At 42.8% G+C, this 17,122-nt stretch overlaps 2 protein-coding genes across 11 annotated transcripts in view; one reads left to right on the top strand and one right to left on the bottom strand.

The window, feature by feature from the left end:
* dnai7 (dynein axonemal intermediate chain 7) overlaps positions 1-15,505 on the top strand; it is a 105,352-nt gene extending 89,847 nt beyond the window's left edge. For 3 of the 5 annotated variants that reach the window (XM_069908450.1, XM_069908451.1, XM_069908449.1), the window contains 2 exons: positions 93-206; positions 10,170-15,503. In XM_069908450.1, coding sequence (XP_069764551.1) covers positions 93-206; positions 10,170-10,457 — 402 coding nt within the window. In that variant the 3' untranslated portion in view covers positions 10,458-15,503. Of the gene's footprint in view, positions 1-92; positions 207-10,169 lie in introns of all 5 variants that reach the window. The other 2 variants (XM_069908448.1, XM_069908447.1) reach the window with 2 other exon arrangements.
* lrmp (lymphoid-restricted membrane protein) overlaps positions 10,444-17,122 on the bottom strand; it is a 174,894-nt gene continuing 168,215 nt past the window's right edge. For 5 of the 6 annotated variants that reach the window (XM_069908444.1, XM_069908440.1, XM_069908442.1 and 2 more), the window contains 3 exons: positions 14,798-14,908; positions 13,544-13,648; positions 10,444-11,096 (listed from right to left, as the gene is read on the bottom strand). In XM_069908444.1, the coding sequence (XP_069764545.1) occupies positions 10,853-11,096; positions 13,544-13,648; positions 14,798-14,908 (460 nt within the window). In that variant the 3' untranslated portion in view covers positions 10,444-10,852. The remainder of the gene's footprint in view (positions 11,097-13,543; positions 13,649-14,797; positions 14,909-17,122) is intronic. The other variant, XM_069908443.1, reaches the window with a different exon arrangement.

Here is a 17,122-nt window from a genome sequence, read left to right as displayed (position 1 = left end):
GCGGCATAATTCTATAAATTCTAGTCCCAGTTTTACGTTAAAATACTCCAGATTATCACCTATTAATCAATCCAAAAATATTTGATCCGCAGGACAAGCAACTGGAGCAGGAAACGTACATACAGATGGCTCTTCTGACCTCTGCAATGGCTTTCAGATGGAGTAAATGGAATTTACACTGTGAGCAAGAAGAAATAGTTCTTCAGGTAAATATAACTAATAACTTGCACTTAAGTGGCAGTTTAACTCAGTGAAACATCCTAAAGCAATTGATTAACATCCAAAGGTGGATATCATTGAACCAATCCCAAAAATAAATCTGAGTGGTTCAGTGCTCTCTTCCTGTTATTTTGAAGTGCATTTGAAGTATGAGGTCACAGTATCATTCTTTCCAGTGCATTTGTTCCATTACAATAGCTTGGATGTTAAATATTCCCCAGCCGGCAGCAATATGGAAGGAGTTTAGATTGGGACAAGTACAGTTAATAACCTGATCAGTCCCACTGCTGGCATCATTCCATCTCGTCATTTGAGTCTCCAACTCCAGGTGGACAAGTTTTATACTTTGACCCCTGATGACATTGAAGGGTTGGGGATAGTGGTGGAGGTCGGCAAGAGGATGATGCCTGAACTGTAGAGTATCTGGCCCCTCTTCCCAAAATCATGGTGGGAGATGGTGATGGTCTGGGGATAGTGGTTGGGGAGACCATGGATGACTTGGCTCTTGTCACAAGCTATCCCAACCAAGCCATGCCTTGGCACACAGGCACTGATTATCTTAGTCCATGACTAGCAGCAACATGTCCTTGCACCAACCCACCCCTTCCCACCAAGATTGTTGGTATGATTTCTGATTCCACAGAACCTCTCCTGGCTTAGTCCTGCTATATTTAAATTTAAGTCCAGTGTTTACATTTGGCCAAGTCCCATCCATGCTACAAGCTACTCCCAGAGAAAGAAGTCAGCATATGAGCAGCATGCAACTGGAAATCTCCAATGTCCAAATTAATCCATCTCCCTCCATCGGCCTCCAACCCCATTGTTTCCCAACCCCTCACTGGCCAGTTCTACCTCCTACCCAAGATCCACAAACCCAATTGTTCAGGCAGACCCATCATTTCCAAGTGCTCCTGCCTCACCAAACTCTCAATTCCATTTTGTACCCTCCCAGTTATATCCACAATATTTTACACACCCTCTTATCACTTCAGCAACTTCCCATTTCCTGAACTCGACCACCTTTATTATAGATATCCCATCACTATACACCTCCTTCCTCTATACTGAAGCCCTCAAAGTTTCTTTCTCGATGACAGACCCAACCAGTCCCCCTCCACCACCGCCCTCTTCCGGTTGGCAGAACTTGTTCTCATCCTCAATTACTTCTCCTTTGACTCATCCCAGTTTCTCAAGTCAAAGTGGTAGTCATGGATGCCCGCATGGGCCTCAGATATACCTGCATTTTGTTGGCTACTTGGAGCAAGCCTACACAGGAAAGGCTCCTCAACTCTTTCTCCATTACATCAATGACTACTTTGGTGCTGGCTCACACATCCATGATAAGCTCGTCGACTTTATCCACTTTGCTGCCAAATTCCATCCCAACCTCAAATTCGCTTGGTCCATCTCGACAGACATCTTCTACAAATCCATGAACTCACAGCAAACTCAACTACACCCTTTCTATTCCTTTCTCTCAATTTCTCCATTGCATATTCTCCTAGGAGTTCTTACATGCCAGATCATCTGAGATGTCCTCCTCCTCTAAAGAAATGTGGCTTCTCCTCTACTACCATTAACTCAGCCCTCATGTGTATCCTTCATTACTCATACATCTGCTCTGACATCGAGGCTGCCCCCATGTGCAACATCAAGATTCCCCTTGACCTCACTAGCATTCGCACCCAACATTATCATCCTCCACCATTTCCGTCACCCACAACATGATTCCACCACCAGACACATCTTCCCTTCACCTCACCTCTCTTCCTTCTTCGGGAACCACCCCTTCCATAACTCCTTCATTCACTGCTTTCCTACCAATCGCCACTTTGGCATCTACCCATGACCGCAGCAGGTGCTGCACTTGCGCCCACACGACCATTTGGACCCCAAATAGACCTTCCAAGTGAAGCAACACTTCATTTATGAATCTGCAGGGGTCATCTACTACATCTGGTGCTCTTCGTTGGAGAGATTGGATGCAGGCTGGGAAATCACTTTGTTGAGCACTTCTCCTCCAATTTAGTGGCCACCCATTTCAATTCCCCTCTTCATTCCCTTGCCAACATGTCTGTCTTTGGTTTCATGTACTACCACACTGAGACCACCCACAAATTGGAGGAACAACAACTTCTATTCTGCCTGGGCACCCTCAAACTGGATGGCATTAATATAGACTTCTCTAGTTTCCATTATTACACCCTCCACCAAATCCTTTCACACTTGCAAGTGGTTCCAGGAATTAACGGCCAATCAGCCTAAAAAGGGTCTAGTGTAAAAGCAAAATCTTCTCAACGCCATCGTGAAATGACATCATCTTGCGCCAGGGATTGACGGCCTCAACCTTAGTACAATCCCTGGTGTCTGCAGATGGTGGTGTTGCAATCAGGCAACTGTAGAGTGCATGGTCAGTGCCAAGGGAGAGCATCTATGGGCATTGTCCTCCCAAACGAGATGCTGTGGCATCCATCTGGTCGCAGCCATATCTGGCCATCAGACCCGTCAACGGCCGTGTCACAAGAGGGCGTCAAGTGTCAGTAGTGTCTAGTGAAGTTTGACGCAATAAAAAGAGCATCCTTGTGCCCCACCTCAGAGGGGTGGTTGGCGCCCTGCCAGTAATCCCCCCTCCCCGTCAACAGGTCCCTGCTACCACCCCACTGCCCCCATGTTGAACAAGCCCCCCTCAAAAATCGCTAATGCCCCCCTCTAACACAGGTTCTGGCCCTGACCATTGTAGAATGACTCAGGTGAGTGCAGGAACGTGAAGGAAGAAATGATTAAAATAAAGGTATAAACTTTGTCATTGGAAAGTGGCAGCGAGAGAGAAAATAAATAGCAATAGTGGACAATTTTTAAAAAGTGTGGGAAAGTTGGTAGTGCTACACCGCGCAATTTATAAAGACTGTTGGAAAAAAGTGATGGCAGACATGACTTCCCTCCAGAATGCCGTGTGGCAGAAACACCCCTCCATGAGTACTCAGTGCATGCAGCTGTGCATACAGCCCTTTCTCTGCCACATGGGAGAGCAGGTCTGCTATCACTTTTACCCACGGTATTTCTACAACTTTCCTACAGTATTTATAAATTGTGCATGATAGCATTACCAACTCTTCCATGCTGTTTAAAAATTGTCCGCTATTGCTATTTATTGCTTGCACTTTCCCATGATTCCTTATATAGGTCGGCACAACAACAGGGGTTGATAATTAAGCTTGATTCATTTTGTTCAAATATAAGAACATAATACATTGATCAGGATTTAGGGTAGGTCCACTATCGCTCGATCCATCAGTGACATCACCGGTAGAAGGTAGAACAGTCCTAACCCCAGGGATGGCTCCTTGCAAGTATGGAAGCTTTCAGTGTCCCAGTTAGGGGTGGTCAAGTGTGAACACCAAAAATACCATTCCTATCCTGGGACATTGAACGGCCGATTTAATGGGATGCAAGTGAAAAAGGGGCCTTTGTCTCCTCGAGCTTTGTCTCTCTCATTTTCCTTTACCCCAGCTTTGCACTCTCAAGGTGGTTGCATGTCAAGCCTCCGCTTTGAGGGCGGCTAAGTTCACGGAGAAAATAATTCAAACGTACCTTTTTATGGAGCAGCCCCAAAAGGCTGTTCTTTCACCACTTTCATGAAGAGCGGCTCCTCTGGAGCAGATGGAAGCCCTGTGACTGGTGCCACCTGCCGAGTCGTCGTCATTCACACGCGCCAAGCACGGAAAGAGCCCTATAGCGGGGAATGGCAACCCCAAAGCAGGTAGCGCTGTTTGCAGTCTCAGTATTAGTGCACGCTGCCAGTGCTTGAAAAATTCTGCTCCTGTCGATGTTACTGCCACCCCTAGCCATCAGGCCACCCCTAGCCAGCCACTTGCAGTGGCAGTACATTCACGTGTGGAGGAGTGCTGCGCTTTGCCGTTGACACTGCCTCAGAGAGGGATTGGAGTCGGTGCCCTGGAGCCGGTCGGGGAGCAAGTTTTCCGACGTGAGGGCAGAGAATCTCCACCTTTACTGGCTTTATGAAAGGGCCCTGTTACAGTGACAACTCTCCCTCCCCCAATCAATTCTGACCTTTTCTCTCTCTTTTCTTTTCCAATCTTTTTATTATTATTATAATTTATAAACACATACATAACATAACATAACATAACAATTACAGCACGGAAACAGGCCATTAGGCCCTTCTAGTCCGCACCGAACCAAACACCCCTTTCTAATCCCACCTCCCTGCACAATGCCCATAACCCTCCATCTTCCTCTCATCCATATACCTGTCCAACCTTTTCTTAAATAATACAATTGACTCCGCCGCCACTATTTCTCCCGGAAGATCATTCCACACAGCTACCACTCTCTGAGTAAAGAAGTTCCCCCTCATGTTACCTCTAAACCTCTGCCCCTTAATTCTTAACTCATGTCCTCTTGTTTTAAACTTTCCTCCTCTTAACGGAAATAGTCTATCCACATCCATTCTGTCTATCCCTTTCATAATCTTAAATACTTCTATCAAATCCCCTCTCAACCTTCTACGCTCCAAAGAATAAAGACCCAATCTGTCCAATCTCTCCCCATACTCCAGATGCTTAAACCCAGGCAACATTCTGGTAAACCTTCTCTGCACTCTCTCCACTCTGTTTATATCCTTCCTATAATTAGGCGACCAGAACTGCACACAGAACTCCAAATTAGGCCGCACCAACGTCTTATACAATCTCAACATCACCTCCCAACTCCTATATTCCATGCAATGATTGATAAAGGCCAGCATACTAAAAGCCTTCTTCACCACCCTATTCACGTGAGTTTCTACCTTCAGGGAACGATGTACCGTCACTCCTAAATCTTTCTGCTCTTCTGTATTCCTCAATGCTCTCCCATTTACCACATATGTCCTATTCTGATTCTTCTTACCAAAATGAAGCACCTCACACTTATCAGCATTAAATTCCATCTGCCATTTTTCAGCCCACTTTTCTAAGCAGCCCATATCCCTCTGCACTCCTTGAAAACCTTCTTCATTATCCACTATTCCACCTATCTTAGTATCGTCTGCATATTTACTAATCCAATTCACCACCCCATCATCTAGATCATTAATGTATATAACGAACAACAATGGGCCCAATACAGATCCTTGAGGCACACCACTGGTCACCGGCCTCCAACCTGACAGACAATTATCCACTACCACTCTCTGGCCTCTCCCCTTCAGCCAATGTTCAATCCATTTGACTATCTCAAAATTTACACCCAAAGACTGCACCTTCCTAACCAACCTTCCATGTGGTACCTTATCGAAGGCCTTACTGAAGTCCATATAGACAACATCCACTGCGCTACCCTCATCCACATTCCTAGTCACCTCTTCAAAAAATTCAATCAGATTGGTCAAACATGACCTTCCTCCCACAAATCCATGTTGAGTGCTCCTGATCAGACCCTGTCTATCCAGATGTTTATAAGTACTATCTCTAAGAATTTTCTCCATTAATTTACCTACCACAGACGTCAAACTTACAGGCCGATAGTTGCCAGGCTTCCTCCTTGAACCCTTTTTAAATAACGGAACCACATGCGCAATGCGCCAATCCTCCGGCACTATCCCCATATCTAATGACATTTGAAAAATTACCGCCAGAGCCTCTGCTATTTCCTACTTCACTTCTCTCAATGTCCTGGGGAAGATCCCGTCTGGTCCCGGAGACTTATCCACCTTTATATTCCTCAAAAGCCTTAAAACTACACCTTTTGTAATCTCTATATTCCCCATATTTACCCAATTTGATTTTTTTATCCCACATCTCCCAATATCCTTCTCCTTAGTGAATACCGAAGAAAAGAAACTGTTCAATATCTCCCCCATTTCTCTAGGTTCCACACACAGTTTTCCACTCTGATTTTCTAAGGGACCAATTTTGTCTCTAGCTTTCCTCTTACCATTAACATATTTGTAGAACTCTTTTGGATTAGTTTTCACCCTGCTTGCCATAGTTTTCTCGTACCTTCTTTTAGCTTTCCTAATTCCTCTCTTAAGATTCCTCTTACATTCAATGTATCTTTCAAACATCTCCTTAACTCCATGCTTCTTATATCTAATGTACGCCTCCCTTTTTCTTCGAACCAAGTTTCCAATATTCCTTGAAAACCTCGGCTCTCTCAAACCTTTTGCCCCTCCTTTTAACCTAACAGGAACATAAAGCTTTTGCACTCTCAAAATCTGATCTTTAAAAGACTTCCATCTCTCTACTACAACATGATTCCACAACAGTTCTACAACAGTTCAAAGAGATATGAAAAATACATAGTAAATAACGAATTAATACAGAGATATTAAACAATAATATTGCAGAATAAAGATATATCATAAAAAAAATTTAGATCAGTTTAGAGTATGAACTATCTCTAAAAAAAAAAGATATAATTAATAAAAATATACAAAAAGAGAAAAAAAAAACCCCAAAAAGGAAGAAAAAACAAATCTGAATTAAAAATTAAAAAAAAAACCTACCGATATAGCTAAACCACGCCGATCACTCCGATCTCATCTAACAGCCCAATTATCATACATAATCATAAAAAGAAAACAGAGCCAGATCAACTCACCACAAATGAAAATATTGAATAAATGGTCGCCAGGTTAACTCAAACTTAGAAGGGGATTCATAGACAGAGTTTCTAATTTTCTCTAAATTTAAACATAGTATAGTTTGGGTAAACCATTGGAAAACAGTGGGAGGATTAACCTCTTTCCAATTCAATAGTATAGATCTTCTTTTCTCTCTCTTGTCCTATCCATATCTAATTAATACCTTTTGTCTTTGGTCTGTGCACCTCGTACTTTGAAGGGGGTCCAGGCCCGAAATGTCAGTTATATACCTTTGGCTCCTATGGATGCTGTGAGTCCTGCTGACTTCCTCCAGTAGTTTTGTGCTTTTACAAAAATTACAACATCTGCAGACTTGCATGTTTCACTTAACCCACAATGCGCTTTACTCACAATGCTAAGTGGGATTCCATTATTTCAATTAATGGGGGAGGGGGTAAAGAACATAAAATATTACAGCACAGTCCAGGCCCTTCAGCCCATGATGCAGATGACACAAAGATGGGAGGTGTTGTGGATAGTGTAGAAGGTTATCATAGGTTACAACAGGATATAGACCATAAGATACCGAAGCAGAAATAGGCTATTCAAATAATTGAGTTTACCCCGCCATTTAATCATGAGCTGATCCATTTTTCCACTCAGCTCCTACTTCTCCCCATAAACTTTGATGCACTGGCTGATCAAGAACATATCAATCTCTACCTTAAATACACCCAATGACCTGTTCTCCACAACAGCCTGTGGCAACAAATTCCACAGATTTACTACCCTCTGGCTGAGGAAATTCCTCTGCATCTTTTAATCATGAAGTTGTGACCTCTTGTCCTAGACTCTCCCACAATTAGCGTAGTCCAATGTTGTCACAGCGCCAGTGATTGGGACTTGGGTTCGAATCCCGCGCTGTCTGTAAGGGGTTTGTACATTCTCCCTGTGTCTGCGTGGATTTTCCCTGGGGACTCCAGTTTCCTGCCATCATTCAATATGTACCAGGAGTTGTAGGACACTTGAGTGTAATTTGGCAGCATGGTCTCTTGGGCCGAAAGGGCATGTTACCATGCTGCACATCTAAGTTTAGTCTCCCACCAACTACTCTGTCCATGCATTTTCATCATTTAAAATGTTTCAATGAGATTCCCCCCCCCACCCCCCGCTACCATCCACAGAAATTCCAATGACTACAGGCCAAGAGATGTCAAATGCTCTTCGTTTTGTAACCCTTTCATTCCCGAAATCACCCTTGTGAACCCTCTCCAACATCAGCACATCCTTTCTTAAATGAGCCCAAAACTGCTCACAATACTCCAAGTGAGGTCTTACCCGTGCCTTATAAAACCTCAACATCACATCCCTGCTCTTATATTCTATTCCTCTTGAAACGAGTGTCAGCATTGCATTTGCCTTCTTCACCACTGACTAACCTGCAAGTTTACATTCAGGCTATCCTTTGCAAGGACTCCCAACCTCTTTGCATCTGGGAATTTTCAATTTTATCCTCATTTAAAAAAATAGTCTGCCCATTTATGCTTTTCTACCAAAGTGCATGACCGTACACTTTCCAACATCATATTTCATTTGTCATTTCTCAGCCCATTCTCCTAATCTAAGTCCTGTTGTAGCCTCTCTGTCTCTTCAACACAACCTGCTTCTCCAACTACCTTTGTATCATCTGCAAACTTGGTTACAAAGCCAATTATTCCATAATCCAAATAATTAATATACAGCTTAAAAAGAAGTGGCCCCAACACCAATCCCAGAGGAACACCACTAGAAACAAGCAGACAACCAGAACGTGATCTCTGTATTCGGACTCTCTGCTCCCTGCCAATCAACCAATTCTCGACCCACACTAGAACATTTCCTGTTCTACCATGGGGTCTTATCTTGTCAAGTAGCCTCACATGCAGCATCTTGTTGAAGGCCTTCTGAAAACCCAAATTCACAACATGTACTGCATCTCCTTTATCTAGACTGCTTCTTTTAAAGAATCTAATAGACTTGTCAAGCAATATTTTCCATCAAGGAAACCATGCTGACTTTGGCCTATTTTGCCTTGGTTTCCAAGTACTCCATAACCTCATCCTTTACAATCAACTCCAACATCTTCCCATCCACTGACATCAGGCTAACTGGCCTACAATTTCCTTTCTGCTGCCTCCCTCCCTTCTTGAGTAGTGGGTTAACATTTGTGATTTTTCCAGTCCTCCAACACCTTACCAGAATCCTGAAAGATCATTTTCAAGGCCTCCACAATCTCTACTGCTACTTCTTTCAGAATCCAAGGGTGCAATCCATCTGGTCTGGGAGACTTATCCACCCTTAGACCATTCAGCTATCTCATCACATTCTCCCTTGAAATATTAACTGCACTCCCTTCTCTTTCCTGATACCCTTCAGTTTCTGGATCACTGCCAATGTCTTCCATAGTGATGCAAAATATTCATTTAGTTCCTCCGTTATCTCGTCTCCCATCATTCTTCAATGTCATTGACTTTTGGTCCTACATCTAATCTTGACTCTTTTACTCTTCATATACTTGAAGCTTTTTGTATGCTTTGATATTATTTTGCTAGCCTATTACCAGACTTCATCTTTTCCCATCTTATTTTTTTTTAGTCACCTTCTGCATGTTTTAAAACTTCCCAATCCTCTATCTTCCCATTAATTTTCAGTTTGTGTGTACCCTCTCTTGCTTTTACATTGGCCTTGTCTTTTGTCAACCACAGTTGTAAAATTTTTTTCATTTGAATATCACCTCTTTTTTGGTATGTATTTATCCTGCACTTTCCTCATTTCAATCACACACACACACATCCTCATATTTTGGCGTATAATTCGAGTGTAAAACCCACAAAAATGGGTTATACACTGGATGGACTTTTGAGACCTTAACTTCAGCTCAAATTCCAATCTTCTTTCTTCCTCCAATCTCTGACCAACTCCTCATGCACATCAAATGTTCGTAGCAGCCCAGTTGTTGGTTTTCTTGGCCATTTCTATCTCTTTCAACTTAAAGCTCGCTTCATATTTTCATCACATACTGTGTAGTGTCGATGGACCCTCCATGATAGCCATCACCTCCAGCAGATCAATCTGCGCGATCTACTGGGGGGGGGGGGAAGTCCAACATATACGCCTGACATCAGCCCTTCTCAGGCATCATGAGCTTTGGGCGGGGTGGGGGGGGGGGTGGTTGACTTATATGCCAGTCAATGGATCTCAGGCAGTGAGGTAAAGTTGTGATGGCATTTTGAGCAGTTGCAACTCCCAGAAAAAAAATTAAGCAGTGGTCTCAGCTTGATCACTGTATGGAACAAAATACGCATTTCTGTTTTTTGATCCTCAGGGCTACGAAAATGTCAGTGGCAAGACAATAGCAGAGGATAGCTGGTTCCTTTACCTGTTACGACCAGAGCGGTCACAGAGGCTGAAGATGAAGGAATCCGATGAAGAATGGACGAAGGAAATTTTTGAGAACACAGATTTGTACTCCAACTTGTACCACATGGTGAAGGGGCAAGCCAGCGAAGCTGCTCAAGACAGGATTCTAAACACGGACTATCTCTTCTTCATGAACACGAATGAAATTTTGCAAGCCACCAAGTTGCTGACACACACCATGCAGGTCAACTGAAGACTTTATTGAACACTATTTCCACAGTAACATCTAAGGTATCAGGGTTACAGCTACATTTTCATATTGCTACTTTTCACATTTAGATACATCTACTTCAAAAAAAAGACAGCAATTGGGAACTTCAATTTATCTGCTTTCGTGACTAATTTTGCCCCTAATAGGCAAAATATGATAGTTGAATAGCTGAATTAAAAAGTTAGAAATTTTCTAAACACATGAACAAATAAGCAATCTATAAAAATGAGTGTTGTCCAATATTTAATGCTTTTTGTGTGACAAGATGTATCAAAGTTAAAATTTTAAACAGTAGATTTTAATTAAAACAAATAATTCTCAGTGAAGAAACAACAGGATGCTGTACATCACAAACTAATGTCTATTTGTGTTACTGCTCAGACAGGTGGTTGACCATTATGCTGAAGTCCTGCATAAGGCGACAGAAATTGTTGAATTGCTTTCCAAGAGTCCCCAGTGCTCACAGCAGCAGCGTCAACAGATGTGTGTAAAGACAAGCCAATCAGGAAGCTTCCCAAAACACTGAGTGTGAAGAGTAGTAATACTGGCAGCCACGGTCCTCTGTTGCTTTTGGTCAAGGAGTCCCACAGTTCAGCTAGATTGGGCAATAGCCTTTTGTTTCTGGGAAGCATAATAACAAAAAGGACAAAATGTTAAACTGCTTCATACAAAACTGCACCCTTATTGTACTCAGAACTTAAAATTTGTGATCAATAGGTTTATGAATGCCAACGGAAAAAACTGAGGTTGCATGGATACTTTTGGTGAACATCTATTCTTGGAACTGTTTCCAGTGAGTGGTCTGCATTCAAAATATTTATCCAGGCTTTGCTTTGGAGATGGAATTACCTTGGGCGGTCTAGTTTGGGAAGCTAAACCAGGGTAGGATTTGTGCAGTAAATGGTAGGGCCATGGAAAAAGCTGTACAACAGAGAGACATTGGGGGACACGTCCATCTTCCCTGACAAAGTGGTGAAGACCGTGTTTGGCACACCTTTTTAAATCCGTCCTGGCATTGAGTGCAAGGTTTGGGACATTGTATTATAACTGTAAAAGGTGTCGGTGAGACCGTGCTGTGTACAGACTTGGAAGGATGTTGTTAAATTGGAAAAGGTGCCAAAACGATTCACAAAGACGTTACTGGTCCTTAGTTACAAGGAGAGACTGGATAGATTATGACTTTTATCTTTGGAGCAAAGGAGGTTGATGAGTGACCTTTCAGAGATTTACAGGTCATGAGGTGAATAAACAAGGTAAATGTTCAGTGGAGGAATCAAAAATAGATTTAAGGTGAGAGGGGAAAATTTTTTAAAATGGGACCTGAAGGACATGTTTTCCCCCACACAGAATGGTGGGTAAATGGACTGAGCTTCTAAAGGATGAGTAGAGGAAGGTGCAATTACAATGTTTAAAAGACAGACAGGTACATGTTTAGGAAAAGTTTAGAGGGACAAGGACCAAACACTGGCAAATGGGGCTAGCATAAAGTTGACAACTTGGTCAGCATGGACGAGTCGAGCCAAAGGAGCAGTTTTAATGCTGACTTGTTGATTATGCATCTATAGGCCTACAGATTGTACACTAAGAGCAGTATCATAACAATCCCTAGTTAGACCTGAAGGTTTGTGGAAAAGACAACATACAGAGGTCAGGAGAGCTGGGAGAGAAGTGGATGATCATGTACAAATGTTCTCAGAGCTGCTGTTGCAACACAGAAGCATTGCTATTGCTCGCTTTTTCCATCTCCTCCAGCATAACTGTCAGTGCATCTGAAATGGCCTGCTGGTGTTTGGAAACTAGGTACAAACATCCCACTACAGTAGTAGTCCCATTGGAATACTTTATTCAACCTGCACCACAAAATATCCCAAGATTCATTGCAGCAATAAAATTTTCACAAGCTATCAGATGACCAAAAGTTTCCTCAAAACTGTTGGTTATACAGAGCAACTTGACAGATTAAAGGAGGAAGTTCCAGAGCCTAGCTACCGACAATGGAAAAATAAAACAAAGATCCACCAAAATTAATTCTACGCAAGGAAATGTAGCAAGGTACAGCAGAGAAAGGGCACTGAAAACATCACGGAAGTTATTATCTGCACTGCTTAATTGTAGACTACTACTTCAGAGACCAGGATTCATGCACAGCTGTAGACTTTAAATTCAGATCAAGGATATGCAAGTGTAGGAAGGGAAATAAAACATCATCTCGTCATAGTAATGGCATCCACAAAGACCATTTGTCATGAAAACCTATCTAATTCACTAATGCTTCTCAGAGGAGGAAATCTACCATCCTTACAGGACACTCCACATGATCAACTCTCAAAATCTCTCTGAAGAAAACTACCAAGCCACTCTGTGGCACCAGCACTTTTTAAGGGAAGAAAAATGCTGCCCTTTACTGACAGTGCCCAAAAATACAGATGAAAAATAGTCATCTACATGAAAAGACCATGATATTTCATAATTATTAACATGTGGGACCAACATTCTCTGTGCAAATGCCAATCCAACCCTACCCTCCTCCCACCCAGCATGCTGGGTGGCAACTGGTAATGAGTAATAAGGTAATGGCACAGGGATCAGTGCTGGGTCCTAAACTACAGATAAACTGTATTGAAGACTTGGATGAAGGACCTGAATACACTCTGGCAAAAATAATCAAGTTGTGAGGAGGACACATGCCTTTTAATTTTGTTCTGCTCTCATGAGATATTTTAATACACTTTAATTTAGAGATTCAGCACAGTAACAGGCCTTTCCTGCCCATGATCTGAGCCACCCAATTACACTCATGTGTCCTATTAACCTGCTAACCATGTACATCTTTGGGAGGTGAGAGCAAACCGGAGCACACCTACGCAGACATGAGGAGAATGGAGGATACCCACGCGGACACGGAGAACGTGTAAACTCTACAGACAGCGCCAAATTCAAACTTGGGTCACTGGTGTAACAGCATTGCACTAACCAATCTGATAAACCAGCCAGCATTTATTGCCCCTCATCATACTTGGTAGCTGCACCATCCTCAGTCAAACTTAAGCAGTTACCAACATACTTACACTGTGCTTTGTGAAGAGATTTGATCATTGTTCCCTTGTTCTGATAGGATGGGTTCGCTCTGCCTTATCTTTGTCCTCTGTACTTCCAGTTCTGGAGTAGTGGTGCTGGTTGGGAAAAAGATGCACAGAATTGATGAACATTTCTCTGATCCCATGCTTTATTTGTAGATCATCAGATTTTTTTTCTTGATCAACACGTGGAAGATAAACGCAAATCAATATTTGATTTAACAAGCAACTACTCTATTGGTTTAGTGGATAATTTGCATCAATTAAAAAAAAATATTTAGTAGCCAGAAAATAGTCCAAAGCACTTGAGAAAATGGATAGGAACAGGGAAGGGAGAGGTTAGGTAACAGGATGGATTTTGAGAAGTGATTTAAAGAACACAGGGAGAACGTCAAGGATGACTGGAGACATCGCGATGGTGTAGAAATGGGAAGATGCAGAGGTGGGATAGAAGGGGAATGTCACAGAGATGGACATGAAGGGTTCAGCAAGTGACTCCCTTGCATTTAACATAATGGGGTGTATGGGTGCGGCAAGAGCCAATTCAGAAACCCAAGGAAGGGAGAGAACATTATTCAGGATGGTGGGGTGGTGAAGAGGAGATGTAGAGCTTATGAGGGAATTGAGATTAATGAAGGGCAATGGTGCTTCCCAGAGATTCAGCATAGGTGAGGTGGGACATGTTGAAGAGGCACAGCTCAGCTTTGAGCGGGTGTCATATGCCAAGACTGCTGCTCAATATTAGCTAGAGGTAAGGAAAGAAAGGGCAAGAGGTCTCTTTCACTATCCCAGGATCTATTGGTGCTACTATTTAAACATTTTTTGAAGAAATGTTTTTATTGAAGATTTTGAAATGTAGCATCCGACGTGCTGATTATTGGCCACCCATTTAGTAGCACCTTGGTGGATAGGGAAAAATGTTGCTTAGGACGTCAAGGAGAACGCACCCTTCTCTTCCTTAAAATAGGGAATCTCTTAAGAGTGTACGGTACCTCAATTTATCATCACAAAGGATGGCTCCATGATAGTATAGAGGTAACCTAGATCTCAAGCTCAAGTTGCGAGATGGAATTCTGAAGTAATAACTCATGGTCTCATTCACCCACTGAACCCCAGGTAGCATATGAGAAAGAACAATGACCTCTGTTTCCCCAATGCTCAAGGGAGGAAGGTCAAACCCAATGACAAAGGTTCCTACTTTCGTGGCAAAGTTAAATCAGAAATGATCAATAGGAGCGCACTCACTCTTTATTCAGCTGCTGACTGCCCTCATCTCCCCAGGTACAGGTGCTGATAAACTGATGTAGTGATGGCTGGGATTTGGAAGCATCATTTGACTTTTGCCCCAAAAATGTCCTAAAGCAGAAAATTGCAGATCAAAGAAATATTATCAAACATTAAATTCTGATTTAGTTTTGCATGAAAGTTGCAGTCAGAAATAGCAAAAAGGCGTTGTTCCTTGTTCGCAGTCGCTACAATTGTCAAGGTTGAGATTTAAAAATTAAAAAAGGTAACACGGGAACACAGATCATCACCTCTGCTGTAGCTGAGCTGACCCTTGTTACATTTGATTTCAGAGTTCTCAAGATAAAAATATAGCACAGGAACAGACCCTTCAGCCCACATAAATGCACTGAACGCGATGCCCAAGTTAAACTAAAACTGCTGCCATAAACATATTCCACAAATCACTTGTGGACTTGCCTGATACCAACTACTCCCAGTCATAAACTGCTTTGTGATCATTTCTCCCAAAATATTCCCCCATTGACACTTAGATTAGGCTAATTTTTCTGTACAGTTACCCCTTTTCCAGGCTGGACTATCTCTATGGGCCACTTGCAGGGACCTTCTTGAATACAATTAACCATGTCCACCCCATCTATGATACCAAGGACAACTGAGTCAAGAGCTAATGCTTTTTAGAGATGTTTCCCCGGTCACTATCATTTAAATATAATCATTTTGAAAAAAATAAAAACTTAAACTTCGTTTTGCTTATTTTTGTATTACTGATTGAGGTCAGCAATCATTTGCAAAATAAGTGATGCAGGTGTGGCAAAAATGAAAAGAATTCTAGAAGATCCTAGCAGGTCAGGCAGCATGTGCGGTGAGAGGAGTTAACGCTTGAGGCTCATGACCTTTTAAGTTAGAAGTGGGGGGAAAAATTAAAGGGAGAAGATGGAAAGTGCTAATACAAAGGCCTGAGATCGAGTGGAGACCACATGAGATCGCACAGTGCATCAAATGTCCTCCTCACACCTCTCTGCTCTGCAGGGTCCCACATTGCAACTGAAGCAGTGATTTACTTGCACTGGCTCCAGTTTATTGCCCTAGCTTCCGTGCTCCATAACCTGCTCTCCCACACCAGATAAACCAAATGCAGATTGAGTGACTGAGCCTCTCAGTTCAATCCACAAGGTCGACTCCAAGTCTTCAGTTGCCTGTCCTTACATTCTTAATCACTTTGTCTCCATCTCCATCTTGTGTCTCTCTTGAGCAACAGCATTTCCTCCAACTGGGCACATTCCATCCTTGTACACCATTTCTCCATCATTCAGTTTCTCCCCTCAGTAACTTCAGAACTCACTCCCCTCCTCCTACTCACTCCTCCCCTCAAAAAACCTTTTCTATTCTTCTCCAACCATCACTCTTGGTCAGAACCACCATCATTCATCTCATTCAATTTCTCCAGAGTCTCACTGGCCTTCCCTCTTTTACTACAACTCAGAACTTATCACGTCTCTGACACTTTTCAGTGGTGATGAAAAATATTCATCCTAAAAATATTCACCCCCAGAGATGCTGCCTGACCTGCTGACTATTCCAGCATTTTCTGCTTTACCCATTATTTCTCATGTCCAGATAGTCATAAGTTGGTCAAATAGAAAATCGTTTTTCAAATAAGGGAAATTGTATCTTAGTGGTGAGCGAGTTGAAATGGAGAGCTTGTCAGGGTGCAATCAACTGAACAGTCTTTTTAAAGACTCTTACTGGGGACAGAGCCTAGCAGTAGGGAGAGGAGAGGAGAGGAGAGGAGAGGAGAGAAAAGGAGAAGGACAGAAAAGTAAAGAGTCCGGGGCAGGTAAGAAAACTTTTTTAAAAGTCTCTTACCAGGGTCTGCGGGGAGGAGTCGGCGTCGGAGGCAGCCATTGGTCGAGCGAGCGTACAGGAGAGTGTGACGGGAAGGTAAGGTCTTTTTAAAAACTCTTACTGGGGACAGAGCCTAGCAGTAGGGAGAGGAGAGGAGAGGAGAGGAGAGAAAAGGAGAAGGACAGAAAAGTAAAGAGTCCGGGGCAGGTAAGAAAACTTTTTTAAAAGTCTCTTACCAGGGTCTGCGGGGAGGAGTCGGCGTCGGAGGCGGCCATTGGTCGAGCGAGCGTACAGGAGAGTGTGAAGGGGTTAATTGGTAAAAGGCCAATAAATAAGAGGGACAGCGAGCGGCCCAGCGAGTGAGTGGCCCAGTGAAGGAGTGGGACTTCCAGGCTTTGGCTCATCAGGCTTCGGCGAAAGCAGGCGGAGAGAAAGCTAAGATAGTCTTCATTACTACTTCATTGGGGTAAGGGATGA

Source organism: Narcine bancroftii, chromosome 13, assembly GCF_036971445.1.
Source record: "Narcine bancroftii isolate sNarBan1 chromosome 13, sNarBan1.hap1, whole genome shotgun sequence".
Classification (NCBI taxonomy): domain Eukaryota; kingdom Metazoa; phylum Chordata; class Chondrichthyes; order Torpediniformes; family Narcinidae; genus Narcine; species Narcine bancroftii.
This window is presented reverse-complemented; position numbering and strand designations above follow the sequence as displayed.